At 38.6% G+C, this 20,292-nt stretch overlaps 1 protein-coding gene across 3 annotated transcripts in view; it reads right to left on the bottom strand.

Moving 5' to 3' along the window:
* SNTG2 (syntrophin gamma 2) overlaps positions 1-20,292 on the bottom strand; it is a 256,219-nt gene that overhangs the window by 41,882 nt on the left and 194,045 nt on the right. For all 3 annotated transcript variants that reach the window (XM_087882430.1, XM_087882429.1, XM_034432001.3), the window contains exon 12: positions 9,045-9,161. In XM_087882430.1, coding sequence (XP_087738556.1) covers positions 9,045-9,161 — 117 coding nt within the window. The remainder of the gene's footprint in view (positions 1-9,044; positions 9,162-20,292) is intronic.

Consider the following 20,292-nt stretch of genomic DNA (forward strand, 5'->3'; position numbering starts at 1 on the left):
GGTTAGGAGTGGAGGGAAGCACCCCTGGAAAACAGCTGAAAAGCTGTTATCCAGCCAAAAATAAACCTAGGAGGAGTGAAGGAGAAAATGTTGGAAAGCAGTTAAAACTAAACTGTGATCCAGCCAACAAATAAGGTTAGGAGTGGAGGAAAACATCCCTGGAAACCAGCTAATTAAGCTGCAATCCAGCTAAAAATAAACCTAGGAGGAGTGAAGGAGATATTTTTGAAGAACAGTTACTGATTTTGAAATGTTCTTAAGAGAGGAATAAAATACTTTATGTTGATTATTAGATGTGAGTTAAAAGAAACATTGACTTGATTTGGGTGTTTGAAGTAAGGAAAATATATGAAATATTGATAATGATAAATGAATATTATAAAGAGCTGTTTAGATTTGAAGTTTAAGATTTAGGGTGATTACATAATAAAATATTAAATGTTAGAATAAGATGTTAGATTGAATGATAAAAATTGGGTTTAGCTTTGTTCTTTTGTTATTTTTTTTTCTTTAAGATGTTAACTAATGAAATTTGGTATTTATACTTATTTTATATCGGATCAAACCCTTGCTCTAAAAAGATGCTGTTTTATGTTTTATGTTTAAAAATAAATAAATAAAAATTCAAAAAAAAAAAAAAAAGAACACACAGTCTCTCAACTACCCACAATGTTACTTGTTAGCTTCTCAGACTGGGTCTGAAGAGAGTTACTTCAGACCTTGTGCTTGGGCCAGTGCATGACCACAATAATAGAGAAAAGAATAAGAGGTCTCTTTTTCTAATTACTAGTATTTTCACGTTGTGGACTGAAACTGAGTTCAGACACTGTTAGCTCTATTTAAACAGTTGAAAGCATGTACTTATAAATGCATGAATGCATAAGCATGTATCAATATGTATACATATATTTGCAGAAAGAATCATAAGTATTCCTAATTAGAAATATATTGTTTGGTTTCCATGGTCTTTAAGAAACAGTGCACCATTACTGAATTTGTTTATACAATTTAGAGCAAGCACTGCTCCTTTTAGAAAAGAAAAATTATCATAACCTTTTGATCATACTCTACAAAAGTAATTTCTATCAATGTTATGGCAGCTTCTGTGAGCTTGCTCTTAAAAGAACAGATTTTTTTGGATAAGGGACTAAAGCATCTAACAAAAACTGTAACCCAAGGAAATTGATTAAACCTTTCTGATACGTCAGTTTTGTTTGAACGTTTCCATTATGATCAAAGTCTTTCTTTTCTGTTGACTGTTTTTAGTGAAATCTTTATGCAGTTCTTAAATAATAGACTGACTGGTTTAGCCCATCAAGTCTGTCAGGGCTGAGTTTCTGCTTTGTCCCTGTAATTCTGAATTCTTAAACATGCTGATCTCGGCAAGAACAGCCCCTTTAATATTTAGTAGAGATATCAAACCATTCTACAAAAATATCTGTATACGGGAAGAATTTTTCCCTCCTTTGATATTTGAGAACACGAAAATCATTTGGAGGATGCAACATGGAAAACTTTATGTGAAGGCTCCCCACCTAGCCCAACTCAAGTCTTTCTCCTCCGCCTGCTTTCCACTTCACAGAATTCCCTATGATCAGAAATGAATCCAACAGTGTGCTACAGCTGCCAAAAAAAGCCAACACACTCCTAGGCTGCATTAATATAGAGGGACAGAATCAAGATCAGGTCAAGTGTTAGTACCACTTTATAATACTTTAGCAAGACCACGCTTGGAATGTTGTAACCACTTCTGGTTGCCACGATAGAAAAAAAGATGTCGAGACTTTAGAAACAGTGCAGAGAGAAGCAACAAAGATGATTAGGGGACTGGATGCTAAAACATATGAAGAACAGTTGCAGGAATTGGATGACCTGATAGCAGTCTTCCAATACTTGAGAGGCTGCCACAAAGAAGAGGGATCTATTTTCCAAAGTATCTGAAGGCAGGACTAGAAGCAATGGGTGGAAACTAATCAAAGAGAAATCCAACCTAGAAATAAGGAGAAATTTTCTGACAGTTAGAACACTTATTCTGTGGAATGGGTTGCCTTCAGAAGTTGTGGGTACTACATTACTGGAGGTTTTTATAAAAAGAGACTGGACAACCATTTGTCTGAAATGGTATTTGTGGGTTTCCTGTTTCTAGCAGGAGGTTGGACTAGAAGACTTTGAAGGTCCCTTCCAACTCTATTATTCTGCTTCTTCCCATCATTTTGGATCTTTGTATCTGCCAAAGATTCTTTGCTTTTTTCTGCAAAACAAAAATTAACTTTCCCAAAGAAATGGCAGAAACCATTGTTTCCTGCTTTTCTGAGAAACAAAATATTCAGATCTATTCCTCAATAGGGGACGCAGTGGCTCAGTGGCTAAGATTTAAAGGTCAGCAGTTCAGCGGTTCAAATCCCTAGTGCCGCATAATGGGGTGAGCTCCTGTTACTTATCCTAGGTTCTGCCAACTGAGCAGTTCAAAAGCACGTAAAAAATGCAAGTAGAAAAATAGGGACCATCTTTGGTGGGAAGGTAACAGCGTTCCGTGCGCCTTTGAAATTTAGTCATGCCGGCTACATCATCACAGAGACGTCTTCGGAGAGTGCTGGCTCTTTGGTTTTGAAACGGAGATGAGCACTGCCCCCTAGAGTCGGGAACGACTAGCACATGTGTGCGAGGGGAACCTTTATCTTACCTTATTCCTCAATAAAAAAGCTTGGTAATCAGTAGCACACAACTCCAGAAAAAGAAGGAAACTGAAAGAGCTCCAGCAGAATGCAAGATCAAAAGAGAGAGAGAGAAATGAATCAGATTTAGATGCCTAAATTAGAACGATGCTCAAGGGAAGACCGAGGAGTAAATTCAATAGAGAAGATTTCACAACCCAGCATTAATACATGCCTATCTAGGAATCTTTTCCTTTGACATTTGCTAAAGACATCTGCTTTAGCAAATAGAAGGAAGGGAGACCTATTATTTCTCTGAGCCAGAATAATATTAATTAAAAATAATTTTAAAAGACTCAAACTTCTCACTAGACATTGCCTTGACTAACAAATTATCAGAAGAAACCAGTTCATTTAGAAATGCCTGGGTTTAGCCCTGCTTCAGGAACTAAACGCAGGGCCTTGGTTATCCTTAATTAAACAACTGAATTTCCCCATCCCAATGTGAACTCAAAAACAGGAAACAAAATACAGAAGGCTGGCTCGTATAGAATCTGGGAGCCACTTATTTCTAGGAGTGTTTTATAGGAATCTGCCTGTCTGTCTGCATATTTATGCTGGCCTTTTGACTAAACATTCAGTCTCTTCCTACGAAGTAGTATTGGCAGTTTTTTGGATAGAGAAGACATGCCATATTTTCTATCCATAACTTTACAACATGTATTCATAAAATCACTTGACAAGGTCAAGTAAATAGGTAGTAACAGCATTTGCAAATTCACTAAAACTGGTTACTGTTATATCTATTTCTGCCTTGGCATTTTGTGGACAACCTATAGATTTGGTTAATTTATGACTCAATGTATTGTCTGAATCCAGTTAATTCTTACTCACTTAGAGGTAGTCCTTGATTTACAACCACAACAGGGACCAAAATTTCCATGCCCAATTTTACAATCGTTTTTACCATGGTTGTTAAGTGAATCACTGCAATTGTTGAATGAATCCTTGATTTTGCTTATTGGAAGCTGGCTGGGAAGGTTGCAAATGGTGATCACATGACCCCAGGATGCTGCATCGATTGTAAATAAATGCCAGTTGCCATGAGCTCAAATTTTGATTGCCTGCGGATGCTATGACAGTTGTATGTGTAAGGATTGTTTGCAAGTCATTTTTTTTCTATGTCACTAAATGAATGGTTGTAAGCCAAGGACTACCTTTAAAGTGTATTGCATGAACACAGGCAAAGACTTTAACCAGATAGTCTCACCACTTTGGGAGACAATTTCAAATTCCACAATCCTTTAGGTCGGGCAGAAAGAAAAAGGAGGTGGCTACTATTTTAATTCTTGTTCAATTGTTTTTATTATTTACCATCTTCAAGCAGCTAACAATATCAGAAGAAGTTCATAGTGGTATTTTCTATTTGCCTATCCTATAAAATCTAAGAGCCTGATGAAAATATGGACTCGAGATGTTCTTAATCATGGTCTAGGGCAATTCATCATAGGATAACTCACTGCAGCTATCTTGCTGTGGCCATCTTGCCACAGGACAACTCACCTTCACATCACTATTGTCAATGTTCATTTACTTTCTTCTATACTCTCTTTGAATAAATCTTCATCCATACATCACTGGAATCCACTGATAGTTCAATATGTAAATGGACAGCACTGAAAAGTAGTGTGGTTGCATTGATATGACATAACATTGTGTGAGGTGGGAGGTGGCTTATTTGAAAATGCTGTATTCATCAGTGTGATTGAAACTATATCTGACTTGCCTAGTACTTCCTTTTGTTCAGTAGTTGCAGATGTGCACTTATATATATATTATTATAAAGTATGTTTTCAATTATTGTAGCACAACAGCCTTATAAGTTAGTAGCAGGTTATGTATTTCTGATCATAAAACAAATGCTTTAGGAATTCTATTACCATGTTAATGCTCGCTCAGTAAACAGAAAACACATATAATAGAAATTTTAATGGTGCAATCATTTATATCCACTAAAAAGTAAATATTCAATCTAAATGGCTTATTTTAATCATTTTTTTCCCATTTCATTTAAAACAGTGATTATAATTCACTGGTCAAGCTATTCTGATACAATCTACTATAATGGCATTACTAAGGGAAGTTCACTGCAAAATGAATAAATATTTTGAAAGCAATGAAAAATTCCAGTCAAGACTTGTTCTGTCAGTTTTCAGTACTGGGCTTCAAATTTTGGCCTTTGTGGTATTTTCATTGTCTCTACAGATTGCTAACAATGGAGAAAGAACTATGAACCATGAATTCAAAAAGCAATATAGTGTGTAATTGTGCTCAAGAGGTCAAAATCTTTCTATTGCTGCTGTAGCTATGCTGGTTACACACCAAGAATGAGATACCAGGGTGAATTTATTTTTTCAGTGACTATATTAAATAATGAAAAATTGTTCTCCTTTTAGTGCCCCAGTAGATATTGGATATTTAACGGTTCTGACTGTTTTCTCTTAATAGTTTATTCTTTAAAATGTTGACTTAGTCATCCTATTTGCTGTATGACATTAATTCTGCAAAGCAAACTTATTTATAAGTGCACTCCCATAAAGGCAGCTATAGATAGACTCTACAGCCGGCATTACATTCACTGATTATGAAGAATAAGATTTCTGGAGAAAAAAATTCCAATATTTAATTTATCATCTCTACTATTTATGAATGTTGTCCTGGGATTCTAGCATTCAACAGAAAGCACGAAGACCTTCAGCCACCAAAAAAGAAAAGCTTCCTCAGTCACAGGTATTACAGCACAAAAGGACAGGGATTTAGCAGCCTAAATGCTGATTTGTGTGTGACTGCTGTGATATGAAGTTGTACCTAAAAAGAAAGACTGCTGAGTTATGATCAATATATAGAAAAACAGTTGTTTCTTCAGTGAGCTGAAGCCTTAGATTAAAATCCATACTGTAAGAGCTTCTAGGTTTTCTCTTCATGCTTTAATCCTGCCAAATAGATTATTAAAGCTCATAGTTCAGGTCTCCTTCTTAAGTCTTTCTCTCTCTCTCTCTCTCTCTCTCTCTCTCTCTCTCTCTCTCTCTCTCTCTCTCTCTCTCTCTCTCTCTCTCTCTCTCTCTCTCTCTCACACACACACACACACGATTTGAAGACTCTGTAGGATAACTGTAATTATAAATGCCTTGAATAGCACGTTGTCCTACCTTTTAATTAGTTAGCAATATATCAGAGGATCTTGTCTGATGTCTGCAAAACATAGCAAGTGTTTGGTGAAGACAAATTGTGAAAATGTATGTATAAAAAAATGCACTGGCTAAATCTTCCTAATGATGTTATAGAAACATACTCCTGGATTGAAACTCATAATTTCGATATACAAACATTTTTAAATGTTAAAAAAGAACACCTAGCTATCTCTACATTCTTTTCAGTTCCTAGCACTTGAATAAAAATATTATTTATACTGTATTCTCTGAATTACTGTATTATTTGAATTTTTTCCTTGCAGTTATTTGATTTGGCGGAGGGGGAATATCAAAATATGAACGTTTTCATTTGTTCCTTGAAATACTAGAGTGCATTCTGAACAATTTTTTTTTGCAAAATATGCAACAGTAGTAATAGTGGTTAAAAGTTTTAGTAACCACACATATTTCTGAGACTGAATTTAGTGTTTTGTTTATTTTTCTGGCAAAAGATGTATGCTAGGTGACTGTTCCTGTTAATGTTCATTCTGCCGTAGGACAGGATGGAAAACCTCCAATCCATCCCCAGCAAGATCAATGGCAAAAATTGTTTATATTCTTAGTGCCTCTGCTTAACAGCTAAATGAATTATAGGTACCAGAAGAAAATGTCTGCTGTGTTGCTGTATTTGTTGCTTTTCTTACATACATTGCTTATCTTATCCTTTAAATAATTTGGTTACTTTTGCATTTTGAATAATGATTTGATTACAATATTTAGTTGATTATAATTTACATAAACTTATACATTAATAACAAAAAATTATTCTAGAAATATATTTTACATTTTTCTGCTTCATTAACCTGTGCATGCTTTTTGAGGAATAAGCCAGTGGTGGGTTGCTCCTGGTTCTGTCCGGTTCTTTAGAACTGGTAGTAAAAGTGGCGGGAGGCTCCGCTCACCCACCTGGACGTCATAATTGATGATCTGCGCATGCGCAGAAGCAAGTGCGCTCCTGTTACGAACCGGTAGTAAAGGTAAGTAGAACCCATCCCTGGAATAAGCTCCATTCATTTCAATGGAATTTGCTTCTTATTTGACATAGATGACACTCCAACATAAGTCAAATGCACTTCTAACCCAGTTATAATCTACATAGAGCATTTATCTTGTGCTTAATATATCCTTGTGTTTCTTACAATGTAAGAAAGAAATGGACTCAGACCTGGTGACTACATTGTGTAGCCTTCCTTGCAACCATACAAAGGTGATTTCTTTCAGCTACGAGTTTTTTTTTTTTAATTATCCAGTCCAACTCATAGTCTTGGAATTTCCAAACTGCCTCCCTTCCAAGTATTACATAGGGTTGACCCAGCTTAGCTTCAGAGATCAGGCAACCACAGCTATGTGCTGCCACCTGCTGATCAATCCTCAGACTGGTAGGGATAATGGGTACGAAAGGGGATGCCTTTTATATAGGGAAATACCCTTTTCTAAATTGTGGAATAATCCACCACCCCACTTTATTCAACATCCCATTTTATTTTATGCTTTTTATTTAAAAATATAAAAAACATACCGTTACTATAACCTTAATTACAAAAAATGTGTTGTTTTATACATTGAAATGTGCTTTTCCCCCAAAACTTTGCTTTCCTCCCTGCTCACCTACACTTCAAAAATGTTTAAATATATTATGAGTACAAACTAAGATTTTAGTTTTGTTTGTATGTAATGGAAACCAATATAACAAATAAAAAAGTTGTCACATTTGGCCAGCAGAAGTAAAGTTCCCCACAATCCTATTATCATATTATTTGCTTTCTTTTTTATCCTAGATAAGGATAAGTTTCTAGTTCTCATATTTTTTAATATACTTTTGGAAATTTTCAGAAAGATATTATAGGTTTTATGTGTTTTCTAGCTCTGTACAAAATCAAGCTCTGTAACATGTAAAGAAACCTCTTTGGATTGTTAAAGCAGCTTCCTATTTTATTTTGCTCTTTTAGAGTCTAGCTCTGGTATGCCGTGAAAACGTACTAAATATCTACTTAATATATAACCAGTTTACCTAAGATTTGCATCATGTTTTTAACTATAGTGTCTCAACTCTTCCACAAATGCAGCCATTACTACACTCTCTTTCCTCTTTCTATCTATCTATCTGTCTGTCTGTCTATCTGTCTGTCTGTCTATCTATCTATCTATCTATCTATCTATCTATCTATCTATCTATCTATCTATCTATCTATCTATCTATCTATCTATCTATCTCTGCTTATTCTTCTGCTTATTCTGTATGTATGTGTGTGTGAGTGTGTACACACACACACATAATAGAATAAGCTTAGTTTTATCATTTAATGGCTTGCATGATTTTCTTATTTATCTTACAAAAAGAGAATGTTGATTTCTTAAGTGTGGGAGTTAGACTTCTTTTGATTACATCTATCAAATAACTGTTCCCTAACATTCTTAGTAACAAATATTTCTGTCTAATATAGCTCATATTTTTTACTCACCATTTTAGCTTGTCTTTCCTTTCTTTAAACCAGGGCTGACAACCTTTCATTTTCATTAGCACTTGATATTTTGGGGGCCAGGGGCAAGGGATAGTGGCAGGGCAAGGATAAACAATGCATACAGATGTGGATGGGTCCGTGATTTGGGGGGGGAGTCAGGTGGGAGTCATGAGTCTGTTTTTCTTTAGGAAATTGTGTTAAGCCCTTAAAAAAAAAAAACTTATACCATAGCTTTCATGAACCTTGTTGTTTAAGTGGTTCTGTCCCTTAAATCTATGCAAGATTTACATGCAACACTATTTCCTAATTGTATTTTTGAGAATTTGTCAAGATGTAAAGCAATTCATGGGGAAAGGTAAGAAAACTTTGAAGCTGGCATATCTGCTTCAAATTCCAGTTTAATGGAATTAGTTGGTGACTCTTTAGTTGGTCTGAGGATCTAGCCACGGGAGCTTCAAACTGAGGGGCAAAATAAACAAATGCCCTATGCAATCATCCAGTCCTCATTGATCTCAATGTTTTATGCATGAGAGGGAAGGATTAAAAGTGTCTGAAAGAGGTATTGTGAATGTTCTTTACTAAATTACAGTTTGCTTCATTATCCAATGGAAAGTGAAGGGGAGCCTTCTAGCTGACAAAAACAATAACAGTCACACTTAAAAAAAATAGCTGCTTACCGGTGGCGTGCTGAAAATATAGAACGATGAACCTTTCAGTGCCAGGAACTTGAATGTGTACAGTTGGGGGGAGTCTTCTCCCTGGAGCCTCTCATTCACCCACCCCATATGTATCACCTTCAGTGGACAAAAATGTTTACAAATTAATTTCAATTTATTATGCCAGGAGTAAAATAAAACTATTCCTGTAGAGCATCTAGTCAATGTGTTTTTCACGTATAGATCTACAGCTTTATGCTTTGTCCATAAATTCTGATCATTTACCCCAGAACCAGCACCTTAAAGTTATTGTAGACATTATAGAAAAGAAATTGCCCCAATTTTAAAGAATGTGCATTGTCCTACAATTATGGGAAACTGAACAACACAGCAAGACAAATTTGGGAACAGAAATATATGTTATAGTTACAGAACAAGCGAGGCCAAGATAAAGCTTGTATGTTGTATGTTTAGCACATACAAGGACCTAGTTTTATTATTTCTTTAATGAAGACCATTCAGTGGGATCTTAAAGATTTTTGTCCAATATCGGAATATTAGAATATCGGAAAAGCTCAAGAGGATCTTCAGCCAACACAACATATGTGCACACTTCAAACCCAAGAATACACTAAGGCAGAAGCTTATCCACCGCAAGGATAAAACACCCAGACACAAACTGAGCAATGTGGCATATGCAGTACAATGCAGTGAGCCATGTGCATATCTGTACATTGGGGAAACAAAAGAATAACTTCATAAACACATGGAACAACATAGAACAAACCCATCTGGACAAGATTCAGCAATCCATCTGCATTTAAAAGGCAAAGGCCACTCTTTTGAAGACAGCAAAATCCACATTTTGGACAGAGAGGACCGTTGGTTTGAAAGTAGGATCAAAGAGGCCAACTATGTCAAAATGGACTCTCTCAACAGAGGGGGAGGGATACAACATCATCTATCTCCAGTCTACAACACAGTCCTTTCAACAGTTCCAAGAAGGCTCTACTCAGGTGACCCTGAGGACACAGATAAACCTTCAGGTGCCCTCAATGACTCTCTAAAAGAATGTAAATGACCAGCTGTCTGCAAGGAGTATAAATCCTTCCATTTCCCACCATCCAGTCAGAGCTGAAGAAGCTTCTTGGATGAGAAGCGAAATGTCTTCAAAGAAAAACCCAGAAAGTCCAGTTGCCTCTTGAAAAAGCACCTTTGGGACAACCATGACCTGGATGACTGAGAATCTCAATAGTCATTTTAGTCCAATATTCTACAAATCGGCTGCCCACCCAAAAACTCGGACAATTATGTGTTTTGAATGCAGAGAAGAATTGGCCACAGACCCATCACTTAAGTTCTTTACACATATGAATTCAAATTCAAAAATCTTTTAGAATGTACAGAACTGTTTGATGAGAGCAGTCTTCCTTATGAAGTAGACCAGACCAAGAAAAAGATTCCATGGAAGATTCAAATTTATTTTTATTTAAATTGGCTATAGTGACATAATCTCACAACTCTGATTGTGCTTCCCATTCTCCCTCTTCTGTATTCAAGTCTGCAATATTTTAGTAATCCTCCCCCATCCTTTAGACTTAAGCAATGTATCCCTTTGGGTTGCTTTGATAATGGATCTTCCTTCTCTCATCATGGTCATTTTCTTTACTCTCCACGTGAGCAGCCATGTTCTCCATCCATACTACACACACAGTCACAGCTTCTGTCAAATCCCTTCAGTTCTGCACTGATAAAGCAGATCTGAAGGCACAGTGAAGGTGGGTTGAATGAATTTAGAGAGAACGATTCAAGGAACTGCGGCTATAGAAAAGTACCCAGATCTTCTTTATTATGGTCTGTATGATTCATACATTCAACTGAACCACAAGCTTCATAAAGTGACCCAGAAGAGCTGCCCTTTCTTCCAAAGGCTGAATGTGTAAGGCACATTCTCCTGCTTGACAACCTGACACAATTTTTGCTTCAGACTTTAGTAGATGCATCAGTCTTATCAGACGTTATATAACTTGTTAAGTGAGGAAGAAGGTCTTGATTGATATGAAGTTTATGAAGCTGGATGATACAAACTGCTTATCAGACCCCTGGCAGAAGATTCAGAAATGACAGAGAACAGCAAGGACCAAGCTGAAGAGGTGCCCAAAACAACTTTATCAAGATTGACTAGGCAGTTGTCTTGAAAAATTACAGTTAAGATAGGGAGGGTTGAATAGTCATCAATTAGGGCCAACTAATGGGCAGTGTATCCAAAGTGCCTAAACCAATCAGAAGCGGGTACTGTACACAGGACCTATCAAAGTTTTGTAAAAGGTCTGTGAGCACTCAAGTCTTTGGAGGAACTCAGGTGCTGAATCCAGGGTTGTTGTTGTTTTTTTGCCTTTTCATTTGTATTTACAATTTTACCTAGTCTTCTTTGTTTATTGCTTCTGCTTGTCACTTGTGTGGCAAAGTAGAAAATGACAGAATAAAGAGCATGGATACCTATTCTGGAGTTTTGTGCTTTTGAGTCTCCTACAGTTCACCAAAGCCAGAGAAAGACTTATGTGCTAAAATGGAAATGACTAAGGAGTTGCAGCTGCAGTATCAACGAGAACATTCCAGAGATATATAATTGCCATTAAAATATATTTATGTAAGCCTATTAAAGGAGTCTAAAATCGCAGCTCTTCCCAAACCTGTCCTGCAAATGTTGAAGGTTCGAAGCACGTTTCTGTTGGATTTCTGGGGAAAGGTGTAATTCTCACAGACTTTCCCACATCATTGGATATAATTCATTTTTGGCTTCTGGATGTCATGTATCTTAGTCTAATTGACATGAAAGATCCTCCTTGATGAGTCAGTTCATGGGACACTGATTCTAGAAGTTGGCTAAATAAATACACATGTGAAAACTGTGTACATTTTGTTAGGTCAAACCCTGCCCAAATGACAGGTAAAAAAAGAAGCTTACATATTGAAGGTTCAATATAATTTTGAGTTCACTACCATTAAGAATAATTAAATATCTAGAAAAGAGAGCAGTATAATTCCCCAAGAGGAATGTTCTCAGGTACTGTACTTTGTAGAAGAAGTTAGACTTGCTGGTATAACCTTATAGATATCTTAGAAGTCACTGGATAGTTTGGAATGCAGTTAGCAAAGAAGTCAATCTGCAAACTCTGGGAACAATTACTAGAACATGAACACTTTTTTAATTATGGAAGTGAGATGGATGGTACCTAAATTTGAAAAATAAAAAATAAAATAAAAATAGACTATAGTGAAAAAAGACAAAGTAGGAAAGTCCTTACTTGCATATAAGAGACTATCTGGACTGGAAACAGTTAATCCATGGAACAAGAATCCAAAAATTCTAGTTAATAATAAAAGAAAGGTAAAAGTTGTAACATGAGACTTCCAGCAAAATCTCTATTAGCAAAATCTCTGTAATAAAAGCAGAACGTTTCCCTTTGCTTGTCGCCAACTTTTTCTTTGCAGAGGACTGGACACCTGCCTCACTTTGATACCTTTTAAAACTTTTAACAAAATGAAAAGGATCCTCTCTTTTTGTCACTAAGAGAACTAGTCCTTCCTTCCTTCCTTCCTTCCTTCCTTCCTTCCTTCCTTCCTTCCTTCCTTCCTTCCTCCCTTCCTTTCCTTCCTCCCTTCCTTGAATGTCACCTTCCCACCCAACCCCATTGCAAAAGTCAGAAGAGAAAGAATTATTTCCTCCCAAGAAGTTCAGGTGAGTGTCAGCTGCAGTGTCAGCTGCAACATTCTGATGCACCATCATTCTGGACAAGCACTTCATCCCAATCTTGATCGCTGCCCCGAAGGCTCAGGAGTGGGTAGGCAGTGGGAAAGTGTTTATGCCAGCTTGAGAATCAGGGGAAGACAGAAAATATTTAATTCAGCCTCTAGGTAAGGCTCCACCGGTTCAGAAATTGCTTTAGCTCTAAAATACTTTTTGAATTCCATGTTTATGCCCGAAGAGCAGTTGGTAAGGAAAATGCAGCATTTCAGAGAGAGCTACCTTGAAGTCTCTATTCTACCTAGCAACCTATATTATTTCCAGGATTTCTTAATTTCATTACATTGTAATCAAAGACTAAACACATCCGTCCTGTCTACCTGGCTATTTACATAATCCATGACAACTACTATTTGCGCACCTGTATTCTAAAATTGGAGATGGCTGCTCAGGTGATGCTTCTGAGAAGCTGACTTGTAGAAAGTAACTATCATGGTTGCATTAGTACCTGAGTGTTTATCTCTAATGCATATTACTGACAAAAATAATTATCTTTTGATAATCTGCAGTGAAAAGTTATCTTTTAAATGAGATTTATATGTATATTAAGATGAGATCAGTCATCAAGTATTTTTAATCTGATACTTGATTAACAATGTGCTTGGAAGAAGTAATGTTGGACATAAATACTCCAAGGTTTCTGTATTTTCTTTCCATAGTAGCCATGCCTTCATTTGGAAGTTATCCAAACCACGGGTTTAACATGTCTGCCTCCAGTCCTTGATGTAACATAAAAGTACTCCAGCATCATTTGCCTTGCCTGCATATGTAGCCTCTGTTCTGCCTCAGAGTGGTACTACTTTGGGCAAACTGAAGCTTAGCAATTGATGTTCTTCCTGCTGGCTATAAAAAATATTCATCAGTTGTCCTCCCTAATGTGAAGCAGGGTAGGTGAGTTTTGACAAGTTCAGCCACCTGTCAAAACATGAACTGCAGATTGGATGTGGCTTTCTGACTCTCCTGCTTTATTGGGAAGTCTCACTTCATAGATCATGCATGGTAGCTGATCCACAAGGTAGGTTTGGGACTTCCTGGTATAGTAGAAGAGACTCTCCTACTTTAGTTTATGAGGAAATCCATCCCATTCCATCACTAATTCATTGATTGAATGAACTCACTTTCTCTTGATATATCACTCCTTGTCACTCCCTCATCTTTCCTGTTCTAATCCTTATACTACATCTGTCTTTTCTTCTCTTACTCTTTCTTTTGGTCTCTCACTTGCATTTGCTTGTCTTTCTCTTTTTTTGCCTGCCAATTCTTATGTTTTTCCTTGCAGTTGCTCATTCCACTCTACCTAACAGAAGGACTGACTCTTTTTTTTTTACACATGATAAAGTTTCCCATGAGACCACTAGATCTATATAGGTCAGGAACCCATGCAGTGCTTAACTAGCATTATTTCCAGCTGGCCATTGAGGGGGATCAATGGGTTTGTGTGTGTGTGTGTGTGTGTGTGTGTGTGTGTGTGTGTGTGTGTGAACTGTGCCTGCAGCAGTCAAAAATGGGAAATAGAAGTTGGCAAATCCCAGCAGCTGGCCTCATCATCACTACAGTTGCTGCTGAAGCATCGCACCTGAGAAAATGGAAAATTTCACTTTAACACTGGATCAGAGAAATGCAAAGCTAAGTGGGGATAAAAGGAAGGCTGCATCTCGAGGAGTCCCTCAAGAACAATGAAAGACCCAAAGTTTGGGGGAATGTATGGATGTAATCTATGACAGTGAATAGAGTCCCATAAATATACATACAAGAGTGTTCTTCCTGAGGATATCAAAGTTCTCAGAATCACTTTCTCTTGCTGTCACTGATACTATGAGAGTAACAATAGGTATTTTGACATCCAGTTTGCTTTCTTCAATTTCTCCATCTTTAACAGTCTCTTTTCATATTCATTCTTACCTACTTTGTTTGGTTTATTCCATGGTTCCTGCCTTACTCCTTTGTGGTAAACCACACAAGGAAACCAAAGTTATGACTGCTAATACAACTTTTATTATAGAGTTACAGTAACAGGATCTTGCGGTCTGAATGTGCCTCTTGCTCCCCCCTGCCTTTATCCTAAAGAGAACTAGGGAGGGTAAGTCTGAAGTGTTTTGTCAAATTATATCACTGCTTTGACTTAGATTCTCTTATCTGACCCTTGTCATTCTCAAGACTACTCTCACAGTTTATTACACTCTAAGGCTTTAATTTAGTTATATCACAAACACCATTAGTGTTCTGAAAGAGCCTCAATAACATGTTGAATGCCATCTGACAGGAGTGGTCCATTACTGGCACTATATCATCCATCATTTTATGATTGATTTATGATTCCTATCAATGTGATGTTCTTGGTAAAATACAGATGACTTAATATTGCTTTCTAAAATGACTGCTTGCCTCCAACATCTTCCTAGTTTGTTGCTGTCTTATGTTTGTTGCTGGGATAGGACGGCCGCCGGGGCTTTGGATCGTGTCGTGCCTTTGCGGCCTCTGGTCCGGCGTCGCACCTGCCCAGCTCCCTGGTTCACCGAGGAGCTGAGGGGGATGAAACGCCGGAAAAGACGCCTAGAGAGTGGTTGGAGGGTCACTCCGAATCCGACCGAACACTAATTAGGTCTCATGTTAAGACCTATTTAGTGGCGATAAAAGTGGCAAAGTGTGATTACTTTTCTGCTCTTATTACATTGGCAGATAACTGCCCAGCCGCCTTGTTTAGAGTGACCCGCTCCCTCCTCCATCAGGGAGTGCGGGAGGACCCCTTGCAAGGGCAGGCTGAGGATTTTGCACAGTATCTGCATGATAAAATCACTCAGATTCGGGAAGGCTTGGACTCTGACTGGGTAGATTCCGGCAGGGTGGCTGAGGCGGGTCTTGAGAATGTTATCTGGGACGAGTTCGATCCTGTGACTCCTGAGGACTTGGACAGGATTCTGGGGAGGTTAAACGCAACCACATGTTTACTGGACCCGTGTCCCTCCTGGCTGGTACTGGCTACCCGGGAGGTTACGCGAGGCTGGTTCCAGAGGATTATAAATGCTTCTTTGGGGGAGGGTTTCCTGCCGCCTGCTTTGAAAGAGGCGGTGGTGAGGCCCCTCCTTAAGAAGCCTTCTCTGGATCCGGCTGTTATGGCTAACTACCGTCCTGTCTCCAACCTTCGCTTTATTGCGAAGGTTATTGAGAGTGTGGTTGCGCAACAGCTCCCGCAGTACCTGGATGAAACCGTCTATCTAGACCCGTGCCAGTCCGGCTTCAGGCCTGGGTACAGCACGGAAACAGCATTGGTCGCGTTGGTTGATGATCTCTGGAGGGCTCGGGACAGGGGTTGCTCCTCTGTTCTGGTCCTATTAGATCTCTCAGCGGCTTTTGATACCATCGACCATGGTATCATGCTGCACCGGCTGGAGGGACTGGGGGTGGGAGGCACCGTGTTGCGGTGGTTCTCCTCCTATCTCTCCGACCAGTTGTAGTCTGTGTTGGCAGGGGGGCAGAGGTCGACCTCGAGGCGCCTTGTTTGTGGGGTGCCACAAGGGTCGGTCCTCTCGCCACTCCTGTTCAACATTTATGTGAAGCCGCTGGGTGAGATCATCCGTGGATTTGGGATGCGATGCCATCTGTATGCTGATGACACTCAGCTGTACATCTCCACCCCAAACCACCCCAACAATGCCCTTGAAGTGATGTCCCAGTGTCTGGAGGCCATGCGGGTCTGGATGGGAAGGAACAGGCTTTGACTCAACCTTTCCAAGACCGAGTGGCTGTGGATGCCAGCATCCCGATATAGCCAGCTGGCGCCATCACTGGCTATTGGGGGCGAGTCATTGACCCCCACAGAGGGGGCTCGCAACTTGGACGTCCTCCTGGACACACGGCTGTCTTTAGAAGAGCATATGATGGCTGTGGCCAGGGGGGCTTTTTATCAGGTTTGCCTGATACGCCAGTTGCGCCCCTTTCTGAGTTGGGATTCCTTATGCACAGTCACTCATGCTCTCGTCACTTCTCGTCTGGACTACGCTAACGCTCTCTACATGGGGCTCCCCTTGAGGAGCACCTGGAGGCTCCAACTGGTCCAGAATGCGGCCGCGCGGGTGATCACGGGAGCGACATGGCGCTCCCATATAACACCTCTCCTACGCGAGCTGCACTGGCTCCTGGTGGTCTTCCGGGTGCACTTCAAGGTGTTGGTTCTCACCTTTAAAGCGCTCCATGGCTTAGGGCCAGGGTATTTACGAGACCGCCTGCTGCTACCGATAACCTCCCACCGGCCAATACGCTCTCACAGAGAGGGCCTCCTCAGGGTGCCGTCGGTCAAGCAATGTCGGCTGGCAGCCCCCAGGGGGAGGGCCTTCTCTGTGGGAGCACCTGCCCTCTGGAACGAGCTACCTCCTGGAATACGGCTGATTCCAGATCTCCGCACTTTCCGTAAGGCCCTGAAGACATTTTTATTTCAGCAAGCTGGCCTGGCCTGAATAGGTTTTAGGGGTTTTTAATTGTATTGGTAGGGGTTTTAAATTGGGGTGGCCGTTTAATTTAATTTATTCTTAATTATTTTAACTTTTATATTGCATGTTATTTTAATTCTCGGCTGTTCACCGCCCTGAGTCCCTTCGGGGAGAAGGGCGGAATATAAATTTAATAAATAATAATAATAATAATAATAATAATAATAATAATAATAATAATAATAATAATAATAATAATAGGTGCCTGCTTGCTTTAGCTGGTCAGTGGGGATGACCTTCACACTTTGGCATTATATACTCTTGCCATCTACTCATAGCATTCATCACTCATCCCTCTCAGGAAGACACACACACACACACACACACACAGAGAAAGAGAGAGAGACAGACAAACACACAGAGCATCACAACAGGAGTTGGGCAATCAAGCAACAACATGAAAATATAAATAGACAAGATTAAGATCGCAAGTCTTAAAATTATTAATTTTTAAAAGCCTAGTTCATGAAATGTATAACCTTCCAAATATAGAGATATTGCAGACCTTATGCAATTCTGAGAAAATGGGAATATATCTGTTTGTAACACTTCAATCTTGCAGCTACAGTCCCTTACACTTCATCAAACAAATGCTATAGAGAGTCCTCCAATACCTGGGAGAGATTCTTGGAAATCCAAAAGATTGCAGTGAGAAAAAGTAGAGAGAAAAAATTGTGCAAGCAACAACCTGATGAGAATTGATTAAATGCAACCAACCTCTGCATGCATATATAGGATTGCACTGAAGAACTCTCTGATCAAGTTAAAGAACACATTATTAATTCACCTTTTCCATTAGCCGTTGCATATGAATGCTTCTATTTTGCACTATTTTGGAATTTATAAGTATTATTACAATAAGTATAGGCTGACAAATTAATGAACATAAACATGAGACACAAATAGATACACCACAAATATAAAATGCAGACTTGGCAGGTTTAAGTTCATATAGTTGAAACAGCAACAGTGACTTCATGGGGAGCAAGTTTTGTCTTTAAGTGAACAATAATGCCTTGGCACTGAATATTACCCTGCAATAAAAATTAAGAACACAAAAAAACTTGTAGCTTCAGGCTTGTTTGTTTAGCGTATATATTCATATACAAATGAATACTTTGTGACAGCAATTATGTATAAAGAAAGAAAAATTAAAGAAAGTTAAAACCATAATATATTTTGCCTCCCTGGAATGCTGCATATTTTATATGAATAAATAAATGGCAATCAAGGTTGGTGAGTGTTCTATGAAACTTGGCAGGTTAAGAGACTAAAGTTCTAAAGCTGAGTTAGCATGCTAATTATACAGTGGGTATTTTAAATAGTTCAAAATCAACTGGTTTAATTGTACACTAGGGCACAAAGTTGATCATTAAGGTTATTATTGCTAAGTTTCTAGAATGACTTTTTTTGACTTTTGTTCAATTATGTCTGATTTTTGGAAATGGCCTGGCCAAATCCCTGCAGTTTTCTTAGTAATATTTTTCAGAAGTGGTTTGCCTTTGCCTCCTTCTTAAGGCTGGGAGAGAGTGACTGGCCCAAAGTCACCCAACTGGCTTTGTGCCTAAGATGGGACTAGAACTCATGGTTTCCCTGTTCCTAACCTGATGCCTTAACACTACACCAAACTGGCTCTCCAGAGTAATTGATTACCAGTAATATAATTGGGTGGTTTTAATTTAATCTTTCCACAGTTTCTCACCAACTTTATTCATGAAACTTCTCTTCATTTCATACTCATCAACAGATAGTAGTGTTAGGGCTAGAGCTATAGGGCAATTGGCACACCCTATGTTGATAGAGTGCATAGAGTGCAAAAATAATAAACAGGACCTTAAGATAACACCCAAACTAAACCTTTAAAAATTAAAGAATTAAATCAAATTGCTATTTCCCCTTTCTCCCTTCTCTTCTTGTGTCTGGGCTGCAGAGTTTGCTGATCAGAACATCCGTACTGCGTTTGTGTGTTGTACAGAGCTCTTTGACCCCACTAGAACAGAGATGGAGACCCAGTGTAACCCCTGTAATTCCTGGCTCTGTGTATAAGAGGATCATGACAGCTGGGCTGTAAAAATTCACTCATTTCATGCCTTTTCATCTGCAAATGTACTGATTGGAATATCTAGTGTTATGGCATTTCATTCACTACTGAGAACATCTTATTCTCACCTCAAACCATATAGACACTCTTATGGTAGGTGGCTTTCCAGGTAGCTTTTTATACTTTTATGTAGAGACAATACTCTCTCTGCAGCTATCACTGTCAAATGTGTGATTTTTTTAAAAAAGTAAGCATGAGATGCACATTTCAGCAAATTTGATAACAGAAATGGATTCCATTATACAAAATTCTGCAACTTTTTTATTTAAAAAAAACCCAAATATAAGTTTTCCATCCATTTGGTTATGGTAGTTTATAAATTTAATACACATATTTGAATGAGAACTCAGAAAGCATGTCTGAAAAAATAATCACAATTATTATTTCTTAACCAGGAATATTCCAGAGACATACAACTCCTAATGTGGAACACCTGAGTTGATAATAATTTCAGCAGGATATAAAATCTAATGAGAGCTAAATAGCTTGAAATAGATCTATACTAGTCTCCCTTTATTTCTTTGTCAGTAAATATAAATTTAACACAGAATAGTTTGTTATGAAAGCGACTGCCTGAGGGCTCCTGGATTGGAGCTGAAAGGCGAAAGGAAGCCGTATGCTCCTTTCCATATTTCGGTAGACCAGGTTGCTTCGATAGAAATATATTCTAAATTAGCTCTCTACAGATGTTACTCTTTGATTTTCACAAAACATATTAGGAAACATGTTCGTCTTGATATATACCAAATCTGAGCCATGCAGTTTGGGTAAAGTGTGCAAAATGTGTTGCCATGGGTCAGGGAAGTTGTGGGGGTGGGGTGGTGCAGATTGGGGAATGTGCACAGAGAGCAAGGATTGTGAGTGGATGTGTGG

Source organism: Pantherophis guttatus, chromosome 1, assembly GCF_059756535.1.
Source record: "Pantherophis guttatus breed Tessera chromosome 1, ASM5975653v1, whole genome shotgun sequence".
In the NCBI taxonomy this organism is placed as follows: Eukaryota; Metazoa; Chordata; class Lepidosauria; order Squamata; family Colubridae; genus Pantherophis; species Pantherophis guttatus.